This window comes from Rhincodon typus, chromosome 30, assembly GCF_021869965.1.
Source record: "Rhincodon typus isolate 14 chromosome 30, sRhiTyp1.1, whole genome shotgun sequence".
Lineage (NCBI taxonomy): Eukaryota > Metazoa > Chordata > Chondrichthyes > Orectolobiformes > Rhincodontidae > Rhincodon > Rhincodon typus.
In genome coordinates, this window is record NC_063361.1 from 36,724,932 (window position 1) to 36,749,850 (window position 24,919).

At 41.8% G+C, this 24,919-nt stretch overlaps 1 protein-coding gene across 2 annotated transcripts in view; it reads left to right on the forward strand.

Moving 5' to 3' along the window:
* Positions 1 to 24,919, forward strand: part of smarce1 (SWI/SNF related, matrix associated, actin dependent regulator of chromatin, subfamily e, member 1) — a 61,283-nt gene that overhangs the window by 32,679 nt on the left and 3,685 nt on the right. For both annotated transcript variants that reach the window (XM_048614364.1, XM_048614363.1), the window contains 4 exons: positions 1,360 to 1,531; positions 8,579 to 8,751; positions 13,525 to 13,626; positions 15,130 to 15,331. In XM_048614364.1, coding sequence (XP_048470321.1) covers positions 1,360 to 1,531; positions 8,579 to 8,751; positions 13,525 to 13,626; positions 15,130 to 15,331 — 649 coding nt within the window. The remainder of the gene's footprint in view (positions 1 to 1,359; positions 1,532 to 8,578; positions 8,752 to 13,524; positions 13,627 to 15,129; positions 15,332 to 24,919) is intronic.

The following is a 24,919-nucleotide window of genomic DNA, read 5'->3' on the forward strand; positions in this document are numbered from 1 at the left end:
TTCTCCTTTCCTGTTTTTATTTGGTGGGGATGCTAATTTTGACTTGAGGAATGTCTGCATTTAGGAATCGAGCATTTATTTGCCTCATTGCTTCAGCTCAGATACAGCATGTGTTCGACGGCAGAGTAAAGCTCCCTCTATACATCCATCAAACACCATCAAGCCATATCCAGTACTGGTTGGATACACTGTAAGTCTGCCCCAAACAGTGAGGCATAATTCACCTCTTCAACCTTCCTTTGCCTAATCCCAACACCCCACCGCCTCCCCCCCAGCCACTACCACCACCACTACCCTCCCCTCAAAAAAAAAACATGATTTTGGCTATGCCTTTTGGCATCAATTTCTTACCCATCGTTTGAATGAGATTGTCAGCCTTTACTCATTCCTGTTCTATGGATCCATGTCTTTTGGAAAGAGAGTTAAGACTATCAGACCATTGCTCTGGGATTTGAACACTTCTGTATTGGTGAAGGACCTGCTTGTTATTTTCACGACAAATCCAGCCAATCCTTGTATTTAGGCTTTTTAAAAGCACAGCATGATTTGTTATAAACGCATGGTTGGAATATGTGTCCTTGTTGAGAGTTTAAAATCTATGAGCACACTAGGCTAGATTGGTGTCCAGTTCTTGGACGGAAGAGAAAGAAACCTTTGTGAAGCAGTTAATTAATTTGGAGAATCAATTGTATGAAAGCATTATGACATTCTTTCTCTTCAAACTAACTTCCTTAAAGAGAATTCATTTGATTCTTCTTGATCTTGGTCCAGGAAATTTTGTAGGTCAGCATGTAGTAAAGGATGAGTTTTATGATATCTAAGGTTTATACTAATCTCACAACATTTTGAATTTTCCTTCATAAAAGTTTTTTTTGCTGCAGACCTGTTTGAAACTGAGGGAAGGCTGTTTGAATTCTAAGGGAAATCATTTTGCTACTTCTAATTGAACTGGTTTAATTTAAGCTAATGAAACATGAAGTTTTAAACTTTTCCACACTTTGGCAGCATTTCACAAATGTCAATATTTCATATTAATGAACAACACTTTGCAAATCCTTTTAAACTTTTTCTGATCTCAATAGAAAGAGTCATGTTCTTTTACCATTTCAGTTGTCACCCTAATGTTTTTTGATATGTGATCACATCTGATTTAATCTATGAATACTATTCAGGAATCCTTTGGAAAGAGGGAGACTGTTGGGAGAATTACAGATATGTACCTCCCAGAGATGATCTCAAGGCAGACAAGTTGACAAGTTTCCTCTACCTCCAAATTGGTATATACCCTTAGAAGAAAATATATGTTGGAGTTATTGCATTTGGTTGTTCCCACTTCATAGGATTTACTTCTATTTTTAGGTTGAATATAATGAAGCCATGAAAGCATATCACAACTCTCCTGCCTATCTCGCTTACATTAATGCAAAAAGCCGGGCTGAGGCAGCACTTGAGGAAGAGAGTCGCCAACGGCAATCACGGATGGAGAAAGGAGAACCTTACATGAGCATACAGCCAGCTGAGGACCCTGATGGTAAGCCCTGGTAATATGCACGGCCATAGCCTCTGAGCATAGATCAAATTCAATTCTGCCCTGTGGATTTTTGCCGATCATGTCTTCAAATATATGCACTTGTCCTGTATTTTCCTCAGTCAGTAGTGTAAACATCCTTCTGTTGCTCCTGTTTTCACAGTCTGTTTCTTCTCTAGTCTCCTTTCCACTAGCTCTGTTTCCTGGCATCACTGCCTAGCTTGACATTGATAGTAGTATAATGCTAAAGTTCTTTATAAAAGATTTAATAGCAGAGCACTTGGAAAACAGTGACAAGATTGACATGGATTTGCAAAAGGGAAATCATGCTATACAAATTTACTGGAATTTTTTGTTGAGGATGTAGCAAGTAGAGTTGTTAAGGGAGGTGTCAGTGAATGCGCATGTAAAGTTGAAGTGCATGGGATTGGTAGGTTGGCAGACAGGGAGTAAAGGGTAGAAGTAAACGGGCCTTTTTCCTAGTGACAAGCAGTAACTAGTGAGGTACCATAGGGATCAGTGCTGGAATCCCAACAATTCACAAAATATATCCGTGATTTAGATGAGGGAACTAAATACAATATCTTCAAGTTTGCAGATGACACAAAGCTGACTGGGAGGGTGGACTGTGAAGACGATGCAGAGAATCTTCAGTGTGATTTGAACAAGTTGAGTGAGTGGGAAAATGCATGGCAGAAGTAGTATAATGTGGACAAATGTGAGTTTATCCACTTTGAGAGCCAAAACAGGAAGGCAGATTATCTGAATGGTGATAGATTGGGAAAGGGGGAGGTGCAATGAGACCTGGCTGTCCTTGTACACCAGTTGCTGAAAGTAAGCATGCAGGCTCAGCAGGTGATGAAGGCATATGGTATGATGGCCTTCATAGTAAGAGGTTCAGGTACAGGAGCAGGGATGTCTTGCTGCAATTTGGCATTGATAAGACCATACCTGGAGTATTGTGTGCAGTTTGGCGTCCTTATCTGAGGAAGGGTGTTCTGGCTATGGAGGAAGTGTGAAGAAGGTTTTCGAGACTGATACCTGCGATGGCAGGACTGACGAGAGACTGGATTACTTAGGACTACAATCATTCGAGTGGGGTGTGATTTCAAAAGGGTTAGACAGAATACATAGAGGAAGGACATTCCTGAGGACTGGAGAGTCCAGAACCAGGGGTCACAAGCTAAGGATACTGGTAGGTCATTCAGGACTGAGGTGAAAAGAAATTTCTTCACCCAGAGAGTGGTGAACCTGTACAATTCTCTACCAGAGAATTGAGGCCAAATAATTGATTTCAAGGAGGAGTTAGACAAAGGTTTGCACAAAGTGGATCAAATGGTTTTGGGAGAAAGCAAGAACAGGGTACTGAGTTGGATGATGAGCCACAGTCACATTGGCGGAGCAGGCTCGAAAGGCCTGTCCCTATTTTCTACGTTTGTGCATGATTTTTATTTTCCTCTCACTGCTTGCTACAGTCTCCTGTTAGATTTGAGCTGTCTACTCTGAAATGTAGTTCAGCTGACCATTCACAACCTGTTCATTATTGAACAGCTTCAATTAGGATATGATGTACAGCACGGGAACAGACCCTTTGGTCCAACTTGTCCATGCCAACTAGATATCCTAGATAAAATCTAGTCCCACTTGCCAGCATTTGGCCCATATCACTCTAAACCTTTCCTATCCATACACCCATCCAGATACCTTTTAAATGTTGTAATTGTACCTGCCTCCACCACTTCCTTTGGCAGCTTGTTCCATACACGCACCACTATCTGTATGAAAAAGTTGCCTCTTAGGTCCCTTTTAAATCTTTCCCTAGCAAGACATTCAGCTGTACAAATCGCTACGAAGTCTCAAGGAAATACAACCAGACGGATCACCTGGCATCGGAAAAGACAACGACAGAAACAGCCCTGTTGACCCGCAAAGCCCTCGTCACTAACATCTGAGGGTTAGTGCCAAAATTGGGAGAGCTGTCTCACAAACTAGTCAAGCAACAGCCTGACATAGTCATACTCACAGAATCATACCTTACAGACAATGTCCTAGACATCACCATCACCATCACCATCACCATCCCTGTACGTGTCCTGTCTCACTGGCATGACAGACCTAGCAGAGGTAGTGACACAGTCGTATTCAGTTGGGAGGGAGTTACTCTGCGAATCCTCAATGTTGGCTATGGACCTCTTAAAGTCTCATAGCTTCATGTTAAACATGGGCAAGGAACCTCCTGCTGATGAATCAATACTGCTCCATGTTGAATAACACTTAGAGGAAGCACTGAGGATGGCAAGGGCACAAAATGTACTCTGGGTGGAGGATTTCAATGTCCACCACTAAGAGTGGCTCGGCAGCAGTGCTACAGATCGAGCTGGTCGGTCCTAAAGGACATAGCTGCTAGATTGGGTCTGCAGCGGGTGGTGAAGGAAAAGCATACTTGACCTCATCCTTACCAATCTGCCAGCTGCAGATGTACCTATCCATGACATAATCAGTAAGAGTGACCATTGCACAGTCCTTGTGGAGACGAAGTCCCGCCTTCACATTGAAAATAACCTCTATTGTGTTGTGTGGCACTATCACTGTGTTTAATGGGACAGACTTCGAACAGATCTAGCAACTCAAAACTGGGCATCCATGAGGTGCTGGGCCATCAACAGCAGCAGAATTGTACTCCAGCAATCTGTAATCTCATGGCCCGCGTATCCCCCACTCAACCATTACCATCAACCCTGGCTCAATGGAGAGTGCAGGAGGGCATGCCAGGAGAAGCACCAGGGATACCTGAAGATGAGGTGTCAACTTGGTGAAGCTACCAAACGGGACTACTTGCACGCCAAACAGCAAAAGCAGCAAGTGATAGACAGAGCTAAGCGATTCCCACAACCAGTGGATCAGATCTAAGCTCTGCAGTCCTGCCACACCCAGTCGTGAATGGTGGTGGACAATCAAACAACTTGCTGGAGGAGGAGGCTCCACAAATATCCCCATCCTCAATGATGCAAGTGCCCAGCACATCAATGCAAAAGATAAGGCTGAAGCTTTCGCAGCAATCGTCATCCAGAAGTGCCGAGTGGATGTCCATCTTGGCCTCCTCCAGTGGTCCCCAGCATCACAGATATCAGTCTTCAGCCAAATCGATTCGCTCCATGTGATATCAAGAAACGGGTTGGAGTCACTCGATACTGCAAAGGCTATGGGTTCTGACAACATTCCGGCAATAGTACTGAAGATGTGCTCCAGAACTTGCCGCTCCCTTAGCCAAGCTGTTCCAGTACAGTTACAACACTGGTACATACCCAGTGATGTGGAAAATTGCCCAAGTACATCCTGTACATAAAAAGTAGGACAAATCCAACCAGGCCAATTACCGCCCCATCAGTCCATGCTGGATCATATAAGTGAAGCGACGTAAGGTGTCATCAACAGTTTTATCAAGCAGCATCTGCTCAGCAATAACCTGCTCAGTGACGGCTAGTTTGGGGTCCGCCAGGGCCACTAAGCTCCGGACTTCATTACAGCCTTGGTCGAAACATGGACAAAAGAGCCGAATTCCAGAGATGAGGTGAGAGTGACAGCCCTTGACATCAAGGCTGCATTTAACCAAGTATGTTATCAAGGAGCCCTAGCAAAACTGGAATCAATGGGCATCAGGGGGAAAATTTTCCAGTGGTTAAAGTCATACCTGACATGTTGGAAGATGGTAGGGCAGGACATCGCTGCAGGTGGTCTTCAGAGTAGTGTCTTAGGCCCAACCATCTTCAGCTGCTTCATCAATGACCTTCCCTCTACCGTCAGGTCAGAAGTGGGGATGTTCGTCAATGATTGCACAATATTCAGCACCATTCGTAACTCCTCAGATACTGAAACAGCCCATGTTCACATGTAACAAGATCTGGACAATATCCACACTTGGGCTGACAAATGGCAAGTAACATTAACATTACACAAATGCCAGGCTATGACTGTCACGAATAAGAGACAATCTAACCACCGCCCCTGACATTCATTGGTGTTACCATCACTGAATTCCCCACTATCAACATCCTGGGGGTTATCATTGATCTGAAACTCAACTGGACTCACCACATAAATACTGTCTACAAGAACAGGTCAGAAGCTAGGAATACTGCAGCAGGTAATTCACGTCCTGACTACTCAAAGCCTGGCCACCATCGACAAGGCACAAGTCAGGAGTGTGATGGAATACTTCCCCACTTGCCTGGATGGATGCAGCCCCAACAACACTCAAGAAGCTTGACACCCCCACCCAAGGGAAAAGACCCTTTCCAGTTACCCTATCTATGCCCCTCTTGACCTCAAAATTCCATAAGGTCACTCCTCAGCCTCTGACGTTCCAGGGAAAATAGCCCCAGCCTATTCAGCCTCTCCGCTTAGATCAACCCTCCAACCCTGGCAACATCCTTGTAAATCTTTTCTGAACCCTTTCAAGTTTTCACAACATCCTTCCTACAGCAGGGAGACCGGAATTGCACACAATATTCCAAAAGTAGCCTAACCAATGTCCTATACAGCTGCAACATGACCTCCCAACTCCTGTACTCAATGCACTGACCAGTAAGGGCAAGCATACCAAACACTGCCTTCACTATCCTATCTACCTGCAATTCCACTTTCAAGGAATTATAAGCCTACACTCCAAGATGTCTTCGTTCAGCAGCTCACCCCAGGACCTTACCATTATGTGTACAACTCCTGCTCTGATTTACCTTTCCAAAATGCAGCACCTCACATTTATCTAAATTAGACTTCATCTGCCACTTCTCAGCTCATTGGTCCATCTGATCAAGATCCCTTTGTACTCTGAGGTAACCTTCTTCGCTGTCCACCAATGACAAAAAGTAGTGTACCCAGTGTATCCATGTGGCAGACCACTGGTCATGGGCTTCTAGTCTGAAAAGCAATCCACCACTGCCACCACCCTCTGCCTTCTACCTTCAGGCCAGTTCTGTATCCAAATGGCTAGTTCTCCCTGTGTTCCATGTGATCTAACCTTGCTAACCAGTCTCACATGAGGAGCTTTATTGAACAACTAACTGAAGTCCATATATATCATGTCCACTGCTCTGCCCTCATTAATCCTCTTTGTTACTTCTTCAAAAAACTCAATCAAGTTAGTGACGCACAATTTCCCTCACACAAGATCATGTTGACTAACCCGTATCAGTCCCTGCCTTTCCAAATGCATGTAAATCCCATCCCTCAGAATCCCCTCCAACAACTTGCCCACCACCCATGTCAGGCTCACTGGTCTGTGGTTCACTGCCTTTTCCTTAACCACTTTTCTTAAATAGTGGCACCACATTAGCCAACCTCCAGCCTTCCGGCAATTCATCTGTGGCTATCAATGATACAAATATCGCGGCAGGGGGCCCAGCAATCACTTCCCTAGCTTCCCATAAAGTTCTAGGGTACACCTGTTCAAGTATCAAGGATTTATCCACCATTATGCATTTTAAGACATCCAGCACCATGTCTTCTGTAATGTGGACATTTTTCAAGAGGTCGCTCTTTATTTTCCCATTGTTCTGTATCTTCCATATATTTCTCCACAGTAAGCACTGATGCAAAATACTTGTTTAGTATCTCGCCCATATCCTACGGCTCAACATATAGATGGCCTTGCTGATCTTTAAGGGGCTCTATTCTCTCCCCAGTTACCGTTTTGTCCTTAATGTATTTGTAGAATCCCTTTGTCTTCTCATTAATCCTAATTGCCATCCCCTTTTTGCCCTCCCAATTTCCCTCTTAAGTATACTGCTATTGCCTTTATACTGTTTTAGGGATTCAATTGATCTCTCCTGTGTATACCTGACATATGCTTATTTTTCTTTTCTTGACCAAAACCTCAATTTCTCTAGTCATCCAGCATTTCCTACGTCTACCAGCCTGACCGTTCTCCCTTACAGGAACATACTGTCTCTGGACTCTCATTATCTCATTTTGTGAAGGCTTTCCATTTTGCAGCCGTCTCTTTACCTGCAAACATTCGCCTCCCAATCAACTTTTGAAAGTTCTTGCCTAATACCATCAAAATTTGCCTTCCTCCAATTTAGAGCTTTAACTTTTCAATCTGGTCTATCTTTTTCCATCACTATTTTAAAACTAATACAACTATGGTTGTAAATGCAGTGACATTAAAAGAAGCTGAACAGTGTCAAGGATCAAGCTGTTTACGATAGGAAAAGCCCAGATTTTGATTTTTTGTTGGTGACTGATATCCACACGAAGTAGCATCTTTCCAATAAAGTTGCCTTTGGTGGCCTTGGACAGGAGTTCCTGTTCCTGATCACTTGAAGTACTTCTGTTAGAAAAGTGAAAGTGAACTTGATACTGATTATCTGTGAATCCCCATTTGGGCAAATAATTATAATCAACCAGAATAAGAGAGTTTATGAAAAGTGTCATGGGTAGGATGTGGAATGTTTCTTCAGTTTCTTCTAAACACATCTTTTCAGATTTGACTGATGTAACTGGAGTGAAAAATGATGGAATCACTTATGACGGGAGACTGGGGTTCTTTTACTTGGAACAGACACATTGAAAAGTATTTAGACGTGGACGTGCGATGTCAAGTGCTGGAAAGTGGGGTTAGAAAAGTTAGGTGGTTGTTTTTGACCGACACAGACTTGATGGGCTGGAGAACCTTTTTGTATGTAGCTTTAGCATTTTCTGTTTTGATATCAGATTTCCAGTGGTATTTTGGTTTGCTTTGAAATTACTTGATAGCATCTAACCTTTCGCTTAAACTAGAAAAATAAAATCACGCTCTGCATTACATTTTGGACTGGTGTGTGAATCTGTGGTGGCCTTGGGCACTTTGATAGCTCAATAGCATCAATTCACTGCAGCAGAATGATGTGAAGATTTCTGCATTTATGACATTCCAAATGCATGAGTACTATCAGCTGTGTTATTCTGAACTTCAGTTGTGTCAGGAACTGAAGAACTTCCACAATTAATTAGCTTAGTTTCTACTGTGTCTGTGTTTTTGTTGAATTTCTTCTTTCCTGATCCTTTCAGATTATGATGATGGCTTTTCAATGAAACACATCTCTGCAGCACGTTTCCAGAGAAACCACCGTTTGATTAGTGAGATTCTGAGCGAGAGTGTAGTCCCAGATGTCCGATCTGTGGTGACGACAGCACGAATGCAGGTTTTAAAAAGACAGGTGCAGTCACTGATGGTTCACCAGGTATGTAGTGAATACTGAATCATATTCTTTGCTTTATGCAATTTGAATTTTAATGAAACTAACTACTAATTAACTACTATATTTTTGTTGTCTCTCAGCACTTCCTGTTAACTTTTCCCATTTATAAATTCCTGAGTCTGCTCTATAATGGAAATTGTCAATGGAAGTTTTTGTTCTTGTACTTTTCACAAAATCCCTTGCTTTTGTTCTTATAAGTAGACCCCCTGAACTGCGGCTAATAAAAACTAGTAGATTTAGATCTAGTAAAAAATTGAAGTGCTAAAAAAACCAAGCCTTGCCTCAAACCTATGTCTTAAACCATCTAGTTCCAGTCTTGGTGGAGATGGGACAATAAGCTTATGGTTATTCTGCCCTACGGTAGCAGGTTGGTACTTCATATATCAGAATGAGGCTGCTGTTCCCATTGTTATTTTCCATTTTGAATATGACTTTTTGGTTATGTTTCCCAAGACTCAGAAAAACTGCTGGGTAGAATCAGCTTGGTTTGTCTTATTTTATTTTTCTTTCATTTGCGCAATAAACTTCTGTTTTATTACTAAAAGCAAATCTGCAGCCTGGTGTGCTTATGTTTCAGTGCAAGCCCACCACATTAATTTGAAAGAAAAACAAAATATGATTTATCAAGCCAGATTTCAGCTGGGATCTGACTTGTCCCGTATTAACATCAGCTCTCACAAATAGTTTTTTTTCCTCCAAGTGATATTGATCTGAGACTTAAATGTTGACTAGAACACTGGCGATAAATTCCCCTGCTGTTATTTGGAAAAAGTCAGTGGGATCTTTTACTTCCACTTGAGGGAGTTGGGGATTTGATTTATTCTCATATTTGAAAGACACCTTCTTTTAACAGTGCAGCACTCCTTCAGTAGTACACTAGAGTTTCAGTCTTGAGTTGGATCTGAACGTCCAACCTTCTGATTTGGTGATGTGAATACTATCCACTGAGTCACAGCTAATTTCTAAATCATTCCTGACAAATAGACGCAGTTCAGAGAAAGTTTGCTAGATTAATATCTGGAAAGCACAAGCTGTCATATGAGGAAAAGTTGGACAGGCTGGGCTTGCATCCACTGGAGTTTAGAAGAGTAAGAGGTGACTTGATTGAAACGTACAAGATTCTGAGGGGGAAAGAAAACCTAAAACCTCAAAGAACTGCGGATGCTGGAAATCGGTATCAGAAACTGCTGGAAAAACACAACACATTTGGCAACCTCTATGGAGAGAAAGCAGAGTTAATGTTTTGGGTCCAGTGACCCATCTTCAGAAAGGAGGGGGTCTCGATGCGGTGAATGTGGAAAGATATTTCTTTATGTGGAGGAATGTAGAACTCTTTGTTATACGTTTCAAAGTAGTTTGCCCACTTAAGGCAGATTCGGCGAACTTTTTCTGAGGGTCATGAGTCTTTGAAACTTTTCCAGAAAAAAGTTGTCAGTGGGGGAGCACTTTGGGGCCAGTGACCATAATTTTATTAGTTTTAAAATCGTGATGGAAAAGGATAGACCGGATCTAAAAATTAAAATTATATATTGGAGGAAGGCAAATTTTGACGGTATTAGGCAAGAACTTTCAAAAGTTGATTGGGGCCAGATGTTTTGCAGGTAAAGGGATGGCTGGAAAATGGGAAGCATTCAAAAATGAAATAACGAGAGTCCAGAGACGGTATGTTCTGGATGACTAGAGAAATTGAAGTTTTGGTCAATAAAAAGAAGGAACCATATGTCAGGTATAGCCCGCAGAGATCAAGTGAATTCCTAGAAGAAAGCCAGTAGCAGTATACTTAAGAGGGAAATCAGGAAGGCAAAAAGGGGACATGAGATAGCTTTGGCAAACAGGGTTAAGGAGAATCCAAAGGAATTCTACAAATACATTAATGACAAGAAAGTAACTAGAGAGAGAATAGACCCCTTTAAAGTCAGCAAGGCCGCCTATGTGTGGAACCGCAGCAGATGGGAGAGGTACTAAAAGTATTTTGCATCAGTGTTTACTGTGGAGAGATATATGGCAGATATTGAATGTGGGGAAATGAATAGCAACATCTTGAAAAATGTCCATATTACAGAGGAGAAGGTGTTGAATGTCCTAGATAAATCCCCGGGACCTGATCAGGTGTACCCCAGAACTTTGTGGGAAGCTAGGGAAGTGGTTGCTGGGCCCCTTGCTGAGATAGTTGTATCCTCGATTGCTGCAGATGAGGTGTCAGAAGAGTGGAGGTTGGCTAATGTGCCACTATTTAAGAAAGGTGGTAAGGAAAGGCAGTGAACTACATAAAGGTGAGCCTGACGTCGATGGTGGGGACATTGTTGGAGGGGATTCTGAGGGACAGGATTTACATGTATTTGGAAAGGATTGGACTGATTAGGGATAGTCAACATGGCTTTGTGCATGAGAAATCGTGTCTCATGAACTTGGTTGAGATTTTTTTAAGAAGTAACAAAGAGGATTGATGAGGGCAGAGCGGTGGACGTGATGTAAATGGACTTCAGTTAGTTGTTTGATAAGGTTCCTCGTGGGAAACTGGCTAGCAAGGTTAGATCACATGGAACACAGGGAGAACTAGCCATTTGGATACAGAACTGGCTCAAAGGGAGAAGACAGGGTGGTGGTGGTTGGTTGCTTTTCAGACTGGAGGCCAGTGACTAGTGGTGTGCCATAAGGATCGGTGCTGGGTCCACTGCTTTTCATCATTTATATAAATAGTTTGGATGTGAACATAGGAGGTATGATTAGTAAGTTTGTAGATGACACCAAAATTGGAGGTGTGGTGGACAGCGAAGAAGGTTACCTCAGAGTACAAAGGGATCTTGATCAGATGGACCAATGAGCTGAGGAGTGGCAGATGGAGTCTAATTTAGATAAATGTGAGGCGCTGCATTTTGGAAAGGTAAATCAGGGCAGGAGTTGTACACATAATGGTAAGGTCCTGGGGTGTGTTGCTGAACGAAGACAGCTTGGAGTGTAGGTTCATAATTCCTTGAAAGCGGAATTGCAGGTAGATAGGCAGTGTTTGGTACGCTTGCCCTAACTGGTCAGTGCATTGAGTACAGGAGCTGGGAGGTCAGGTTGTGGCTGTACAGGACATTGGTTAGGCCACTTTTGGAATATTGTGTGCAATTCTGATGTCCCTGCTATAGGAAGGATGTTGTGAAAACTTGAAAAGGTTCAGAAAAGATTTGCAAGTATGTTGCCAGGGTTGGAGGGTTGATCTATAGGAAGAGGCTGAATTGGCTGGGGCTATTTTCCCTGGAGCGTTAGAGGCTGAGTGGTGACCTGATAGGGATTTATAAAACCATGAGAGCATGGATAGGGTGAATAGCCAAGGTCTTTTTCCCAGGGTAGTGGTGTCCAAAACTAGAGGGCATAGGTGAAAGGAGAAAGATTTAAAAGGGATCTAAGAGGCAGTTTTTTCATGCAGAGGGGTTGCGTGTATGGACCAGGCTGCTAGAGGAAGTGGTGAAGGCAGGTAAATCACAGCATTTGAAAGGCATCTGGATGAGTGTATGAATAGGAAGGGTTTAGAGTGATATGGGCCAAATGCAGGCAAATAGGACAAGATTAATTTAGGATATCTGGTCGGCATGGACGAGTTGGACCGAAAGGTCTGTTTCTGTGCTGTACAACTCTACGACTCCGTGACTGTACAGAGGCAGAAATCTCACAACACCAAGTTATAGCTCAACAGGTTTATTTGAAAACACAGGGTTTTGGAGCCTCAGTCCTTCCTCAGATGTTAGTGAGAGAGGTAGTATCGGACAGAGTTTATAAGTAAAAGATCAAAGGGTCACACCATTGATGAGGATGGACTGAACAAACCTAAGGTGCTGTTAATTCTTTAATCACTTAGCTTTTAATTGATTACATCCCCAAATTCCTTTTGAAGTCACTGTCCCCCGAGAACTAAAGGTTTTATCACTGTAAAGAAGAGATGACATTTTAGGTCAGACAATGCATGGGAGGTGTGAGGCCTTTAGAATCTGTTTGTATTGGTTTGGAGTCAGAATGGTTGTATTTCTAAGGCAGGAATTTATAAAACGCCATGTTGACTGACTGTCTATAAATTGTGTGCTTTTTGAACAAAATAGAATGTATCTAATTCACCCCATAGATGCGTGCGTGTGTGTGAGTGTGCGCGCGCATGTGCAGGAGTGTGTGTGGTGGGGTCACCTGTAGTGCGACACGAACTCTAGATCACGGTTGAGGCTGTCCTCATGGGTACCAAACTTGGCTATCAGCCTCTGCTTGGTGGCTCTGTGTTGTTGTGTATTCTGAAGTCTGCCTTGGAGGTCGTTTACCTGAAGATTCGAGGCCAAATGTCCCTGACCACTGAAGTGTTCCCTGACTGGGAGGGAACATCCCTGCCTGGCAATTGTTGATCGGTGTCCATTCATCCATTGCCGTATTGTCTGCATGGTTTCGCCAATATACCTTGCCTCAGGACATCCTTGCCTGCAGCGTTATGAGATAGACAATGTTGTCTGAGTCGTTCCATGACTGTAAGTGGAGAAAGCAGAGTTTTTGAATGTTTTTAAGATCGAAGTGGATAGATCCTTAGTAAACAAGCTGGTGAGAGGTCTTTGGGGACAGACTGGAATATGGATTTAAGGTTTTTTTTTTAACGGTACAAAGCAACACAAAAAAATGCAACTATTGAAGAGGTTTGGAGATTCAATATATTGAACACTGTTGATTTTCAGTCACATAATTGAATTTGACTGCTCTTTTTAAATATAATTTTTGAAATGTATTTTCCTGTAGCGAAAATTGGAAGCTGAGCTCCTTCAGATTGAGGAACGTCACCAAGACAAGAAAAGGAAATTTCTTGAAACTACAGAGTTATTTAACAATGAACTAAAACGGGTAAGAGTAAGTTAGCATTTGGTTTGGGAGATGATGAGTTGCGACTATCCATCAATTAATATGTTCACTTATCTGCTGGGTGTGTACTCAGCTGCTCATGTATCAGTATTGTGCAAGTGATTGGTGGTTGGAAGAGCACATTCTAAATATTCAAGGAAGCCCTTTAGTATTTTCTATCGTAATCTCTGTCATGCCAAGTTCTTATTCCATGAGGTTTAATTTTCTCCATGGCTGTAATTTCAGAGGCAGATGTCTGCACACAAGCAGATTTCGTCTTGTTGGAGACTATATTACTTACATAGCTCTTATTCACAGCTTGGTGTCGGAGTTAGCTGATCTTGAACAGGTCACACACTGGAAAGGACAAATTGATTGGTGTTCTTCAATCTGATTGTTTTCCGTCCACCTTGTTTAAAAATGCATGGGAGAATGCTAGATAAGGGGACAGGGTCAGGCTGTACTGCGATGTCCTTTGTGGACTGATAACCTGGTAATGTTCACACATGGCGAGCACCTATTATGGAAAGGTATCAGAAAGCTTCTGCATCCAATTGGGTTCAATATCTGCAGGAGGGAAGAGGGGCGCCACCTTGTGGCTCAGTGGTAGTGTCCCTATCATTGGACCGGAAGCCTGGGTTCAAATTCCACCTGTTCCAGAGGTATGTAACAACATCTCTGAAAAGGTTGATTTGAAAAATCAAATAGAAATGAAAAAATGGTAGGTTAAAAATCCAAAAGAATTGAAACAAAGGCCTAGAATCTGTCCTGCTATATGTCCCAAAACAGTAGCATCTCTGATGTAAAAACTGTGGATGCTGGAAATTTGAAACAAAAACAGAAAGTGCTGGAGAAACTCAGCAGGTCTAGCAGCAAATGTTGACAGGGAAAAAGCATTTAATAACTGTCTTACGTGTATAAACTCGTGTTCGGATGCATATGTCACTTCAGTTGAATTTTGCTGTTGGCTTGTGATGCTGCTTTGTAGGCGTTAGTTTCTCATTCTGTTGAATACTGAGTGTGTTGTCTTTGACCTGACCTTTTTTTGAGGCAGATTGTGTCTTGTCAAGTTACTGGGAAAATGCAAATGCACAACCCGTAAAATCAAACGTGTACTCCACACATGGCCCAAAAAAATCCTGTGTAGTTACAATTTTGGATTCTTGTACATCCTTGATTTCTTTTGCTCTTGTATTGGCAGCCATGTCTTAAGCATCTAAGCCCTAAACTCTGGCATTTACTCTGTAATCCCCTTCACTCTCTCATTTTTAAGTCACTCCTTTAAAATCAATCTCTTTGACTAAACTGTCAGCTATCTGTTATAATATGTGTGACTCCAGTAACATACTCTTGAAATGCCTTTGGATTTTTACTATGTTAACATTTATGTTAAAGCTGTTACATAAATACAAGATATTATTGGAAATATTTGCTTAACTAGTGTTTGCTTAAATGAGCAATAATGTCAATACCTTTGGGTTTTTAACCTCTGCTTGCTTTACTTAGTTGTGCAATTTAAAGGTGGAGGTTGACATGGAGAAAATTGCAACTGAAATCGCTCAGGCCGAAGAGCAAGCCCGCAAGCGTCAGGAAGAAAGGGAAAAGGAAGCCGACCATGTAGAACAACCCCGGAGTAATATACCTGAGGAACCTCCTAGCAGCATTGAGGCTGATGAATCCAAAGTGGAGGAGACCCCCATGGACACAGGTAACAGAATGGGTGGACTGTATTGTTGCATTAGCGTTTCCTCTCTTTTAAATTTGGGTGTCTCTGGCAAAGGTAATGTTTGTTGCCCATCTAGTTGTCCTCAAGGTCGTCATTTTGACCTGCTGCAGTCTATGGTAAAAGTGCCCTTGTGCGGTTAGATGAGGAGTTCCAGCATTTTGAACAAATAAGGATGAAGGAACAGTGATGTATCTGTAAATTGGACTGGTGTGTGGGACTCTCGAGTGGTGGTGTTCCCAGTGAATGTGCTGCCCTTTTCCTTCCAGCTGCTGGAGGTAGTGGATTTGGCTGGTGCTATTGAAAAATTGCCGTATTACACTGCTGGCAACGCGCGTCTTTAACGTAGAGTGTGACCCAGTGTCAACTATCAAAGGTGAGAGATGATGATTTAATGGCACTGTCGCTAGATTAGTAATCCTGAGACCCAGGCTCATGCTCTGGTGGACTAAATTCAAATCCTTCCATAGCTGTTGGTGGAATTTGAAATTTTAATTGATAAACAATATGGAAAACTGAGAGCATGGATTGAGTCAAAGGACCTAAATAATGATCTGAGGAATTCTCACTACCCAATCAAACCAACAAAGGAATTTTGTCACAATTTGAAAAGGCAAAATTTTTCATTGTGCTAAATATGAAGATGGGCTATTAGTGAGTGAAGCTGGATTAATCCAACAGCTTTCTAATGGGAGAGGGTAGGTTAAAATTGTTTAACCTCTGTCTTAAGCAGAGTTCCTAGAAAATTGGAAAACTGTTATTTGTAACATCCTTCTTCAAAAAGGGAGGATGACTAAACACTGGTAACTCTAGACCACTAGCTTAACATCTGTCATTGGAAAATGTTGAAGCCTATTAAAAAGAATGTAATAGCAGAGCATTTAGCAGTGCATAATATCATTAAGCAGAGTCAGCATGGCTTCATGAAGGGGAAACAATGCCTGGCAAATTTATTACAATTCTTTGGAGAGGTAACAAGCACAATAGGTACAGAGAAACCAGTAGATGTAGTAAATTTGAATTTCCAAAAGGAGTTCTGTAAATTACCGCATGCAAAGCTACTTAAGATAAGAGCAGATTAATTTGAAGCTTTTGGTATGGATAGAGAATTGACTGCCTAATAGAAATGGAACAGGGACATGGGTGCATTTTCTGGAATGGCAACCTGTAACTAGTGGAGTGCCACAGGGATTGGTGCTGGGGCCACAATTGTTTACAATATAAATGACTTGAATGAGGAAAGTGAATGTACTATTGCCAGGTTTTACCGATTACACGTGGAAAGGCAAGTGGTGAGGATGAAACAAACACTGCAGCAGGATATAAGAACATAAGAACTAGGAGCAGGAGTAGGCCATCTGGCCCCTCGAGCCTGCCCTGCCATTCAATAAGATCATGGCTGATGTTTTGAGACTCAGCTCCACTTACCCGCCCGCTCACCATAACCCTTAATTCCTTTACTGTTCAAAAATTTATCTAGCCTTGCCTTAAAAACGTTCAGCGAGGTAGCTTCAACCGCTTCACTGGGCAGGGACTTCCACAGATTCTCAACCCTTTGGGTGAAGAAGTTCCTCCTGACCTCAGTCCTACATCTGCTTCCCTTTATTTTGAGGCTATGCCCCCCCAGTCCTAGTTTCACCTGCTAGTGGAAACAACCTCCCTGCCTCCACCCTGTCTGTTCCCTTCATAATCTTGTATGTTTCTATAAGATCTCCCCTCATTCTTCTGAATGCCAGTGAGTATAATCCCAGCGTACTTGGTCTCTCTTCATAATCCAACCCTCTCAACTCTGGAATCAACCGAGTGAATCTCCTCTGCACCCGCTCCAGTGCTAGTATATCCCTTCTTAAATAAGGAGACCAAAACTGCACACAGTACTCCAGGTGTGGCCTCTCCAGGACCCTATACAGCTGCAGCATAGCCTCCCTGTTTTTAAACTCCATCCCTCTAGCAATGACGGACAAAATTCCATTTGCCTTTTTAATTACCTGCTGCACCTGCAATCCTACTCTTAGTGATTCATGCACAAGGACACCCAAGTTCCTCTGCACTGCAGCGTGCTGCAATTTTTTACCATTTAAAACGTAGTCCATTTTGGTGTTATTCCTACCAAAATGGATGATCTCACACTTATCAACATTTGTACTCCATCTGCCAGACCTTTGTCCCCTCACTTAGACTATCAATATCCCTCTGTAGACTTTCAGTGTCTTCTGCACACTTTGCTCTACCACTCATCTTAGTGTCATCTGCAAATTTTGACACACCACGCATAGGCCCCCACTCCAAATCATCTATGTAAATTGTAAACAATTGCGGTCCCAACACTGATCCCTGAGGCATACCACTAGCCACTGACCGCCAACCAGAAAAACACCCATTTACCCTACTCTTTGTTTTCTACTAGTCAACCAATCCTCTATCCATGCCAATACATTGTCTGTAACACTGTGCAACTTTAACTTATGTAGCAGCCTTTGGTGTGGCATCTTGTCGAATGCCGTCTGGAAATCCAGATACGCTACATCCACAGGTTCCCCATTGTCCACCATGCAAAATTCCACCAAATTAGTTGAACATGACCAACCCTTCATGAACCCGTGCTGGGTGTTTCCAATGGGACAATTTATATCCAGATTTCTTCCTTAATGATAGATTCAAGCATTTTCCCCACTACCGAAGTTAAGGTAACTGGCTTATAGTTACCTGCTAGGTTATAGCTAGGTTAATGAGTGGGCAAAAGCCCAGCAGATGGAATAAAATGTGGGAAAATGTGTGATTATGCAGTTTGGCGAGAAAAATGGAGGCACTAAATATTATTTTAAATGGTGAAAGACTGCAGAAAGTTTGAGGGATTCAGGGATCCACATGCATGATTTACAGAAAGTTAGCATACATATTCATGAAGTAATGAGAAAGGCAAATGGAATGTTAACCTTTATTTCAAAGAAAATGAAGTATAAAAATAAGGAAATCTTGCTAAAACTATACAAGATACACGTCAGACCACACCTAGAATACTGTGAACTGTTTTGGTCCCTTTGTCTAAGGAAAGATATACCTGCATTGGAGGGAGTTCAGGGAAGATTCACTAGGTTGATTCTGCGAGTGGAGATCATCTTAAGAGAAGAGGCTGAGTAGTTTGGACCTTTTTATTTAAGGGAGTTTAGAAGAATGAGAAGGAACCATATTGGAACATATGAGATTCTTGGGCAGCTTGACTGGATAGATGTGGAGAAGTGATTTCTCCTTTGGGACAGTCTGAATTGGAGGAAAAAATCTGAGTAAGGGATTGCCCATTTAAGAGAGGTGGAATTTCTTCTCTTAGAAGGCAGTGAATCTGTGGAATTCTTTATGACGTGTTGTTGAGGAAAGTAGTTAAGAATGTTCAAGGCTGAGAGAGATGTTTTTAATCAGAGGATCAAGTTATGAGAATAAAGCAAGTAAGTGACGATGGAAATGATCAGAAGCTTATTTTCGCTTCTAAGTCTAATGGCCATATGGTCAAAGCTGCTCTATTACAAAAGTAACATCAGCAAAACAACTATGACTTTAGCTGTCATCTTTAGCTGATGTTGAGGATTGAAAAGACACTGTCTTGCTTTACTACTCTCAAAAAGAAAGTGTTCTTTTTGTCAGGATTGAGATTAATCTAGATGCCTCCATTTAGAAGTAAGTCTTAGGCCATGTTGCTTGCGTAGATGTTGACTACACTGCCTATAGTAAGAGAAAGATAGCTTGAAATGAGGTCCCACCATGTGGACTAGAGGTTTTTAAATTTTTGTTGCATTTCCGATGACTTGGACTGGACTCTCGATGTCACTGGGTGATGCACCTATAATTTTCTCCTATCCTAACTATCAATCTACCCTTATAATTTATATATAATATTTTCTGCAAAACCTGACTAGACATACCTTTTAATATTAGGGCTAAAGATTTGATCTGAACTTTTGCGCACATTTGAAACACAGCGGCGGTGGTCTGAATTGAGAGGCTAGGGGGAGAGATTGCGACTCAATTTCCACATCAGTGATTTACAGAGACAATTCCGTTTAAAGAGCAGCTGCCTTTACGCTGATCTGATTTTCACAAAGAGAGAGTGGGAAATATGATGTGTACATTTTAGACCTGGTGGGACAAAGCCTAAACTTACTGGACTCTTTGAAGGGATACAGTATCCTTTTGTACATGACCCTTGTGCACCTTTTGTAAAAGGCCAAGTGTCCTTTAGGATCAGTAAAAGTCAATAAGAATATGTTTAGAAAGTCGGTGAACTCATGGGAGCTGTTAGCTGTTAAATCCACCGCCATTTAAGTAGTTGAGAAAACTGCCTGTAGCGTTCTTTGTAAAAAGAATCTGCTTGCTCTTAACCTTTTTTTAAAATGAATTTATGGGATGTGAATGTTATTGGCTAGGTCAGCATTTATTGCCAGTTCCAAATTGCTCTGACAGAGGTGGCTGTGAGCTATCTTCTTGAACTGCTGCAGTGCCTGGGGTGGGACGACACCAACAGTGCTGGATTTTGACACAATGCCATTGAAAGAATGACAGTGTAGTTCCAAGTCAGCATGGTGTGTGGCTTGGAGGGGAACGTGGAGGTTATGATGCTCTCATGCATATGCTGTCCTCCTCTTTCTTGGTGATAGAGGTCACAGGTTTGGAGGATGCTGTCAATGGAGTCATGTAAATGGTACACACTTCTGCTGTGCCTTGATGATGAAGGGAAATGTTGTAAGTCATGGATTGAGTGCCGATCAAGTGGGTTTTCTGTGCTGATGATGTTGGAGATGCACTCATCCAGGCAAGTGGAGAATGTTTTCCAGTTCCTAAATTATAACATAGATGGTAGATAACCTTTGGGAATTCAAGAGGTGAATTATTCACTGCTGAGGTTTCAGCCTCTGACCTGCTTTTGTGGTCACAGTATTTATATAACTACTTCAGTTCAGTTTCTGATCAATGGTAATCTCCAGGATTTTGATAGTGTAAGATTCACTAATATTAGTGCCATTGAATGTAATGGGGAAATGGTTAAATTCTTTGGAGATAATGCTTATTTCTTGCCACTTAAGGTGCATGTTATGAATCTAAGCTTAGATGTCACAAAACTACTTCAGTACCTGTGGCGTCGTAAATGATGCTGAATGTTGTGTAATCAGCGAACATCCCCACTTCTGACCTTATCTGGAGGGATGGTTGTTAGTAAAGCAACTGAAGATGGTTAAGCCTAGGACACTATCCAGATAAGTGTAAAGTGATGCACTTTGGCAGGACAAGCAAGGCAAGGGAATACATGATGAATGATAGGACCTTGGGGAGCGCTGAGGATCAGCGGGACCTTAATATGCATGGCCCAGTCCCTTCGATAAACTGTTTAAGAAGGCATTGTGGGCTACTTGCCTTTATTAACCAAAGCATAGAGTTTCAGAGCAGGAAGGTGATGCTGGAACTGTATAAGACATTGGTTAGGCAACAATTAGAGCATTCTGTGCAGTTCTGGATTCCACATTATCGGAGAAATTTGATTGTTTTGGAGATGGTATGGAAGAGATAAACATGGAGTTTTCTTGACCTGGCGAGTTTTTATTATGAAGAGAGATTGGTTAGAGTGCATTTTTTGCCTTGGACTAGAGGAAACTGTTTGGTAGTGGGGGGTGGTGGCATGGTTGGGGGTTGCATGATTGAGATGTATAAAATTACAGCGAGCATAAGAAATATGGTAGACAGGAAGAAACCTATCTCTTTTGAAGGAGGGATCGGTGATCAGGGGCATAGATTTAAGGTAAGGCACAGGGTGTTTACAGGGGATGAGAAGAAATATGCTGTCACCCAGAGGGTGGTGGGAATCTGGAACTCACTTCCTATAATGAGCTATGAGGGTTTTTGCCTGTAACATTTAAAAGTATTTTGATGTGTATTTGCAATGCCAAGGCATATAAAACTACAGGCCAGCTGCTGAAAAATGGGACTACAATAGTTAGTTGGTTGTTTTTGACTGGCACAGACCTGATGGGCCTTTTTCTGTGCTGTAGATCTGTGACTGTATCCTGACCAGCGGCTGTTGTGATGTCCCTGAATTGAGATGATCGGCCTCCAGTAATCCCCAACACTTTCCCTTTGTGCTAAGTATGACTGCAACCAGCAGAGAGTTTTCCCTTGATTCACATTGACCTCAGTTTTTTTAGGGCTTTTGGCTGCCTTACTCTGTTGAATGCTGCCATGATGTTAACAACAATCACTCTCACCAAACCCCTGGAGTTCCTCTTTTGTCCATGGTTGAACCAAGCCTGTGCTGAGGCTGTTGACATAGGTCTCAGGTTTAACAGTGTCAAGTTAGTGCTGCATTGCTGGTTTCATACCTCTTAATATCAGAGTGGAATACCTGTCAGTTCAGCGTTTTGATTCACAGCTCCAAGTGCTTATAAAACATTTGAAGTGAAGCTGTCAGTACAAATGTTTATTTTTATAAGCGAATAAAGGATGCTAAATGCAGTGAGTGGGTTTTTATCAGCGATGTTTCCTAAATGATGAATTCATCAATGGAAACTTAAGAACCTGGTCACTGAACTCATCATCTCGGGTATTTAGGTTATCTGACTTCCAAGTATTGGCTGTCGTGCAGATTGAAGTTGTTTGACCACGTTCTGTGGGCATTTGTGCAGGTACAACTTTCAGGTTTAGATGTTTGCTTTTGGCAGTTTTATTCTCGTGTAAAGACGGTGATTATTTCTTTCTCAACTGTCTTAAATACCTTTTGTGAATATTTAAACTATTGTTTCTCACGGGAATTATCTTTTAATCTCTTCAGGCTGAAAGGAAATTCCATTTTAACCAGCTGATTTTACAAGTCTGAGTCACCCTCTGTTCAAAGTTGTAACATTATAAATTAAGCAAAGCAGTTTATTAGTTTTGTAGCAAAGAGCCACCGTCAAGGCAATTGGCTTTTTTTTCAGTGCTGCAGTCTTTTATAAAAAGTTCACAATTGGCTACAGTGACCAGAAGTGATTGAACTTGAAATATAACAGGAGGGGAATAGTAATAAATCAGGACTCAAGCACCTTCAAAGTAAGGTAAAATGTGATTGAAGAAAGTAACTGGAAAGGAGCACTCACAAGGTTGAAAATGCCACTAATTCAATTCACCTAAAATCTTGCAAGTTTATCCAAACTAGAAGTGCAAATTTATTATTTCAAGAAGTTATTTGAACTCTATAATCAGTGGAAAGAATGGATTTTATGGCATTGCTTTGGAATCATTGCCTCCACCTGGAAAGTGGATGACGTTTATTGGATGGATTAGCGGGCAAGAAGCTTTTCCTGATTTATATTAATGATCTAGATCTTGGCGTGCAGGGGACGATTTCAAAGAAGATGCGAACCTTGGAAGCATTATGAAATATGAGGAGGATAATGTAGAATTTCAAATGTCAATGTCATGCTAGTGGAGTGGGCGATAGATGACAGAAGAAGTTAACATGGCGAAGTGTGAAGTGATACACTTTAGTGTCACAAACATGGAGAGACTGTATCAAATAAAGTATTATTTAAATGGTATCCAGGAGCAGAGTGGCCAGGGTATGTATGTACATAAGTCAGGACAGGTAGAAAAGCTGTTAATAAAACATACAGTATTGTAGGCTTCAGTAACTGGGGCGCAGAATATAAAAGCAAGGAAATTGTGGTGATCTTGTGTAGAGCACTGATTGGACCTCAGCTGAAGTTTGTGTATAGTTCTGGGTGTCACACTATACATGCATGTCAATGCATTAGAAAAATTGCAGAAGAGTTTTGTGACAATTGTTCCAGGGATCAAACTCTTTAATAATGAAGAAAGATTGGAAAAATTAGGACTATTTTCTTGGAGAGGAGAAGGCTGAGGAGATTTAAGAGAAGTTTTCAAAATTGAGGGGTGTGGACAGAGTATATAGGCAGAAACTGCACCTTGTAAAAGTATCAAGAACCAGAGGGCACAGTTTTAAAGTGCTTTTCAAATGAAACAAATGCAAGATGAGAAAAAGAGCTTTTTCATACATGAGCAGCTAGAGTCTGGAGTGCACTACCAGGAAGTGTAGTGGACAATTGTCGCATTCCAAAAATTGAAACTGCATTAAGGTTAGGAGAAAAGGGCAGGAGATTTTCGTTGAGTTTAAAATTTTCTGAGATACATTGCAAACATGATGGGCTGAATGACCTCCTTCTGCACGTAAGCACTATGATTCTTAGGGACCAGAGTACTTCCAGAAAATGTTTAAGGGCAAGGGAGGACATGTGTGAAACACATTCTAAAGTTGTGAGGGAACACTGGAGACACTGATAGACTATAGATGGGCAAATGAATTTCCCATAGTTGGAAACATTAATCATCAGCAAATAAGTAATGCTTGGTTGGTATAGAATCACAAAGTCATACAGAATGGACACAGGCCCTTCGGTCCAATTGGTCCACACCGACCAGATGTCCTAAATTAATCTAGCCCCTTTTGCCAGAATTTGGCCCATGTCCCTCTAAGCCCTTCCTATACATGTACTCATCCAGATGCCTTCTAAATATTGTAATTGTACCAGCCTCCACCACTTCCTCTGGCATCTCATTCCATACATGCACCACCCTCTATGCGCTATCCCTTTGGAACTTCACCTGCCTCAAAGGCAGTTTGCTTCAGTATGGATTTAACTCATCCTCAGGAATCTCAAGTTTGTAGCTAGTTCACTGAATTGAAGAAGCACCACTATGTTATTCAGAGCGCGGTCTTGGGCTTCTATTTAGTGTCTGTCTCCAAAAAAGATAGTCAAATCATCTAGTTTCAACATTGAATGGCATTACCATCGCTGAATCCCCCACTATCATTATCCATTGGGTTAGCATTGACAAAAAAAAACTGAACTAAATTTACCATGTAAATACTGTGGCTACAAGAGCAGGTCAGAGACTAGGAGTACCGGTACTCATCTCCTCATTCCCAGAGACAATCCACTGTGTGTAAGACACAGTTTAGGAATGTGACAGAATACTCCCCACTTGTCTAGATGAGCGCAGCATCAACAACAGTTGAGAAGCTTGACACCATCCGGGAAAAAAACCCAGCTTGCTTAATTGGCACTACATCATAGAATCATTGAGTCCCTAAAGGGCAGAAAGAGACCATTTGGCCCATTAAGTCTGAACCAACCTTCCAAAGAGCATGCCACCCAATGCCTATGAAGTTCACAGTATTTAAGTGTAATGTTAGAGATATTTTTAATTAATCTATTTAGACATGGAGATGAGACTTTGACCCAAGCCCTCTGGCTCAGAGGTAGGGACACTACCTACTGTACTTGCGCTTTAGGCTGTTAAGTAAATCCCGCCATTTCAGCAATGTTGAAACTTATTGAATTGCACAAACATGAAAACTGTACGGATGAGCGAGTTCTTGTCACTGGCTAAGTAAGTTGCTTTGAGTGCTTGGGGGTTTTGCGAATAAACATAATTATTTAGTTTAACATTATTAGCTATTTATTTGGCTTAACATCAGTCATAGGTAAGTTACTTGAGAAGATTCTGAGGGATAAGATGTACATGCATTTGGAA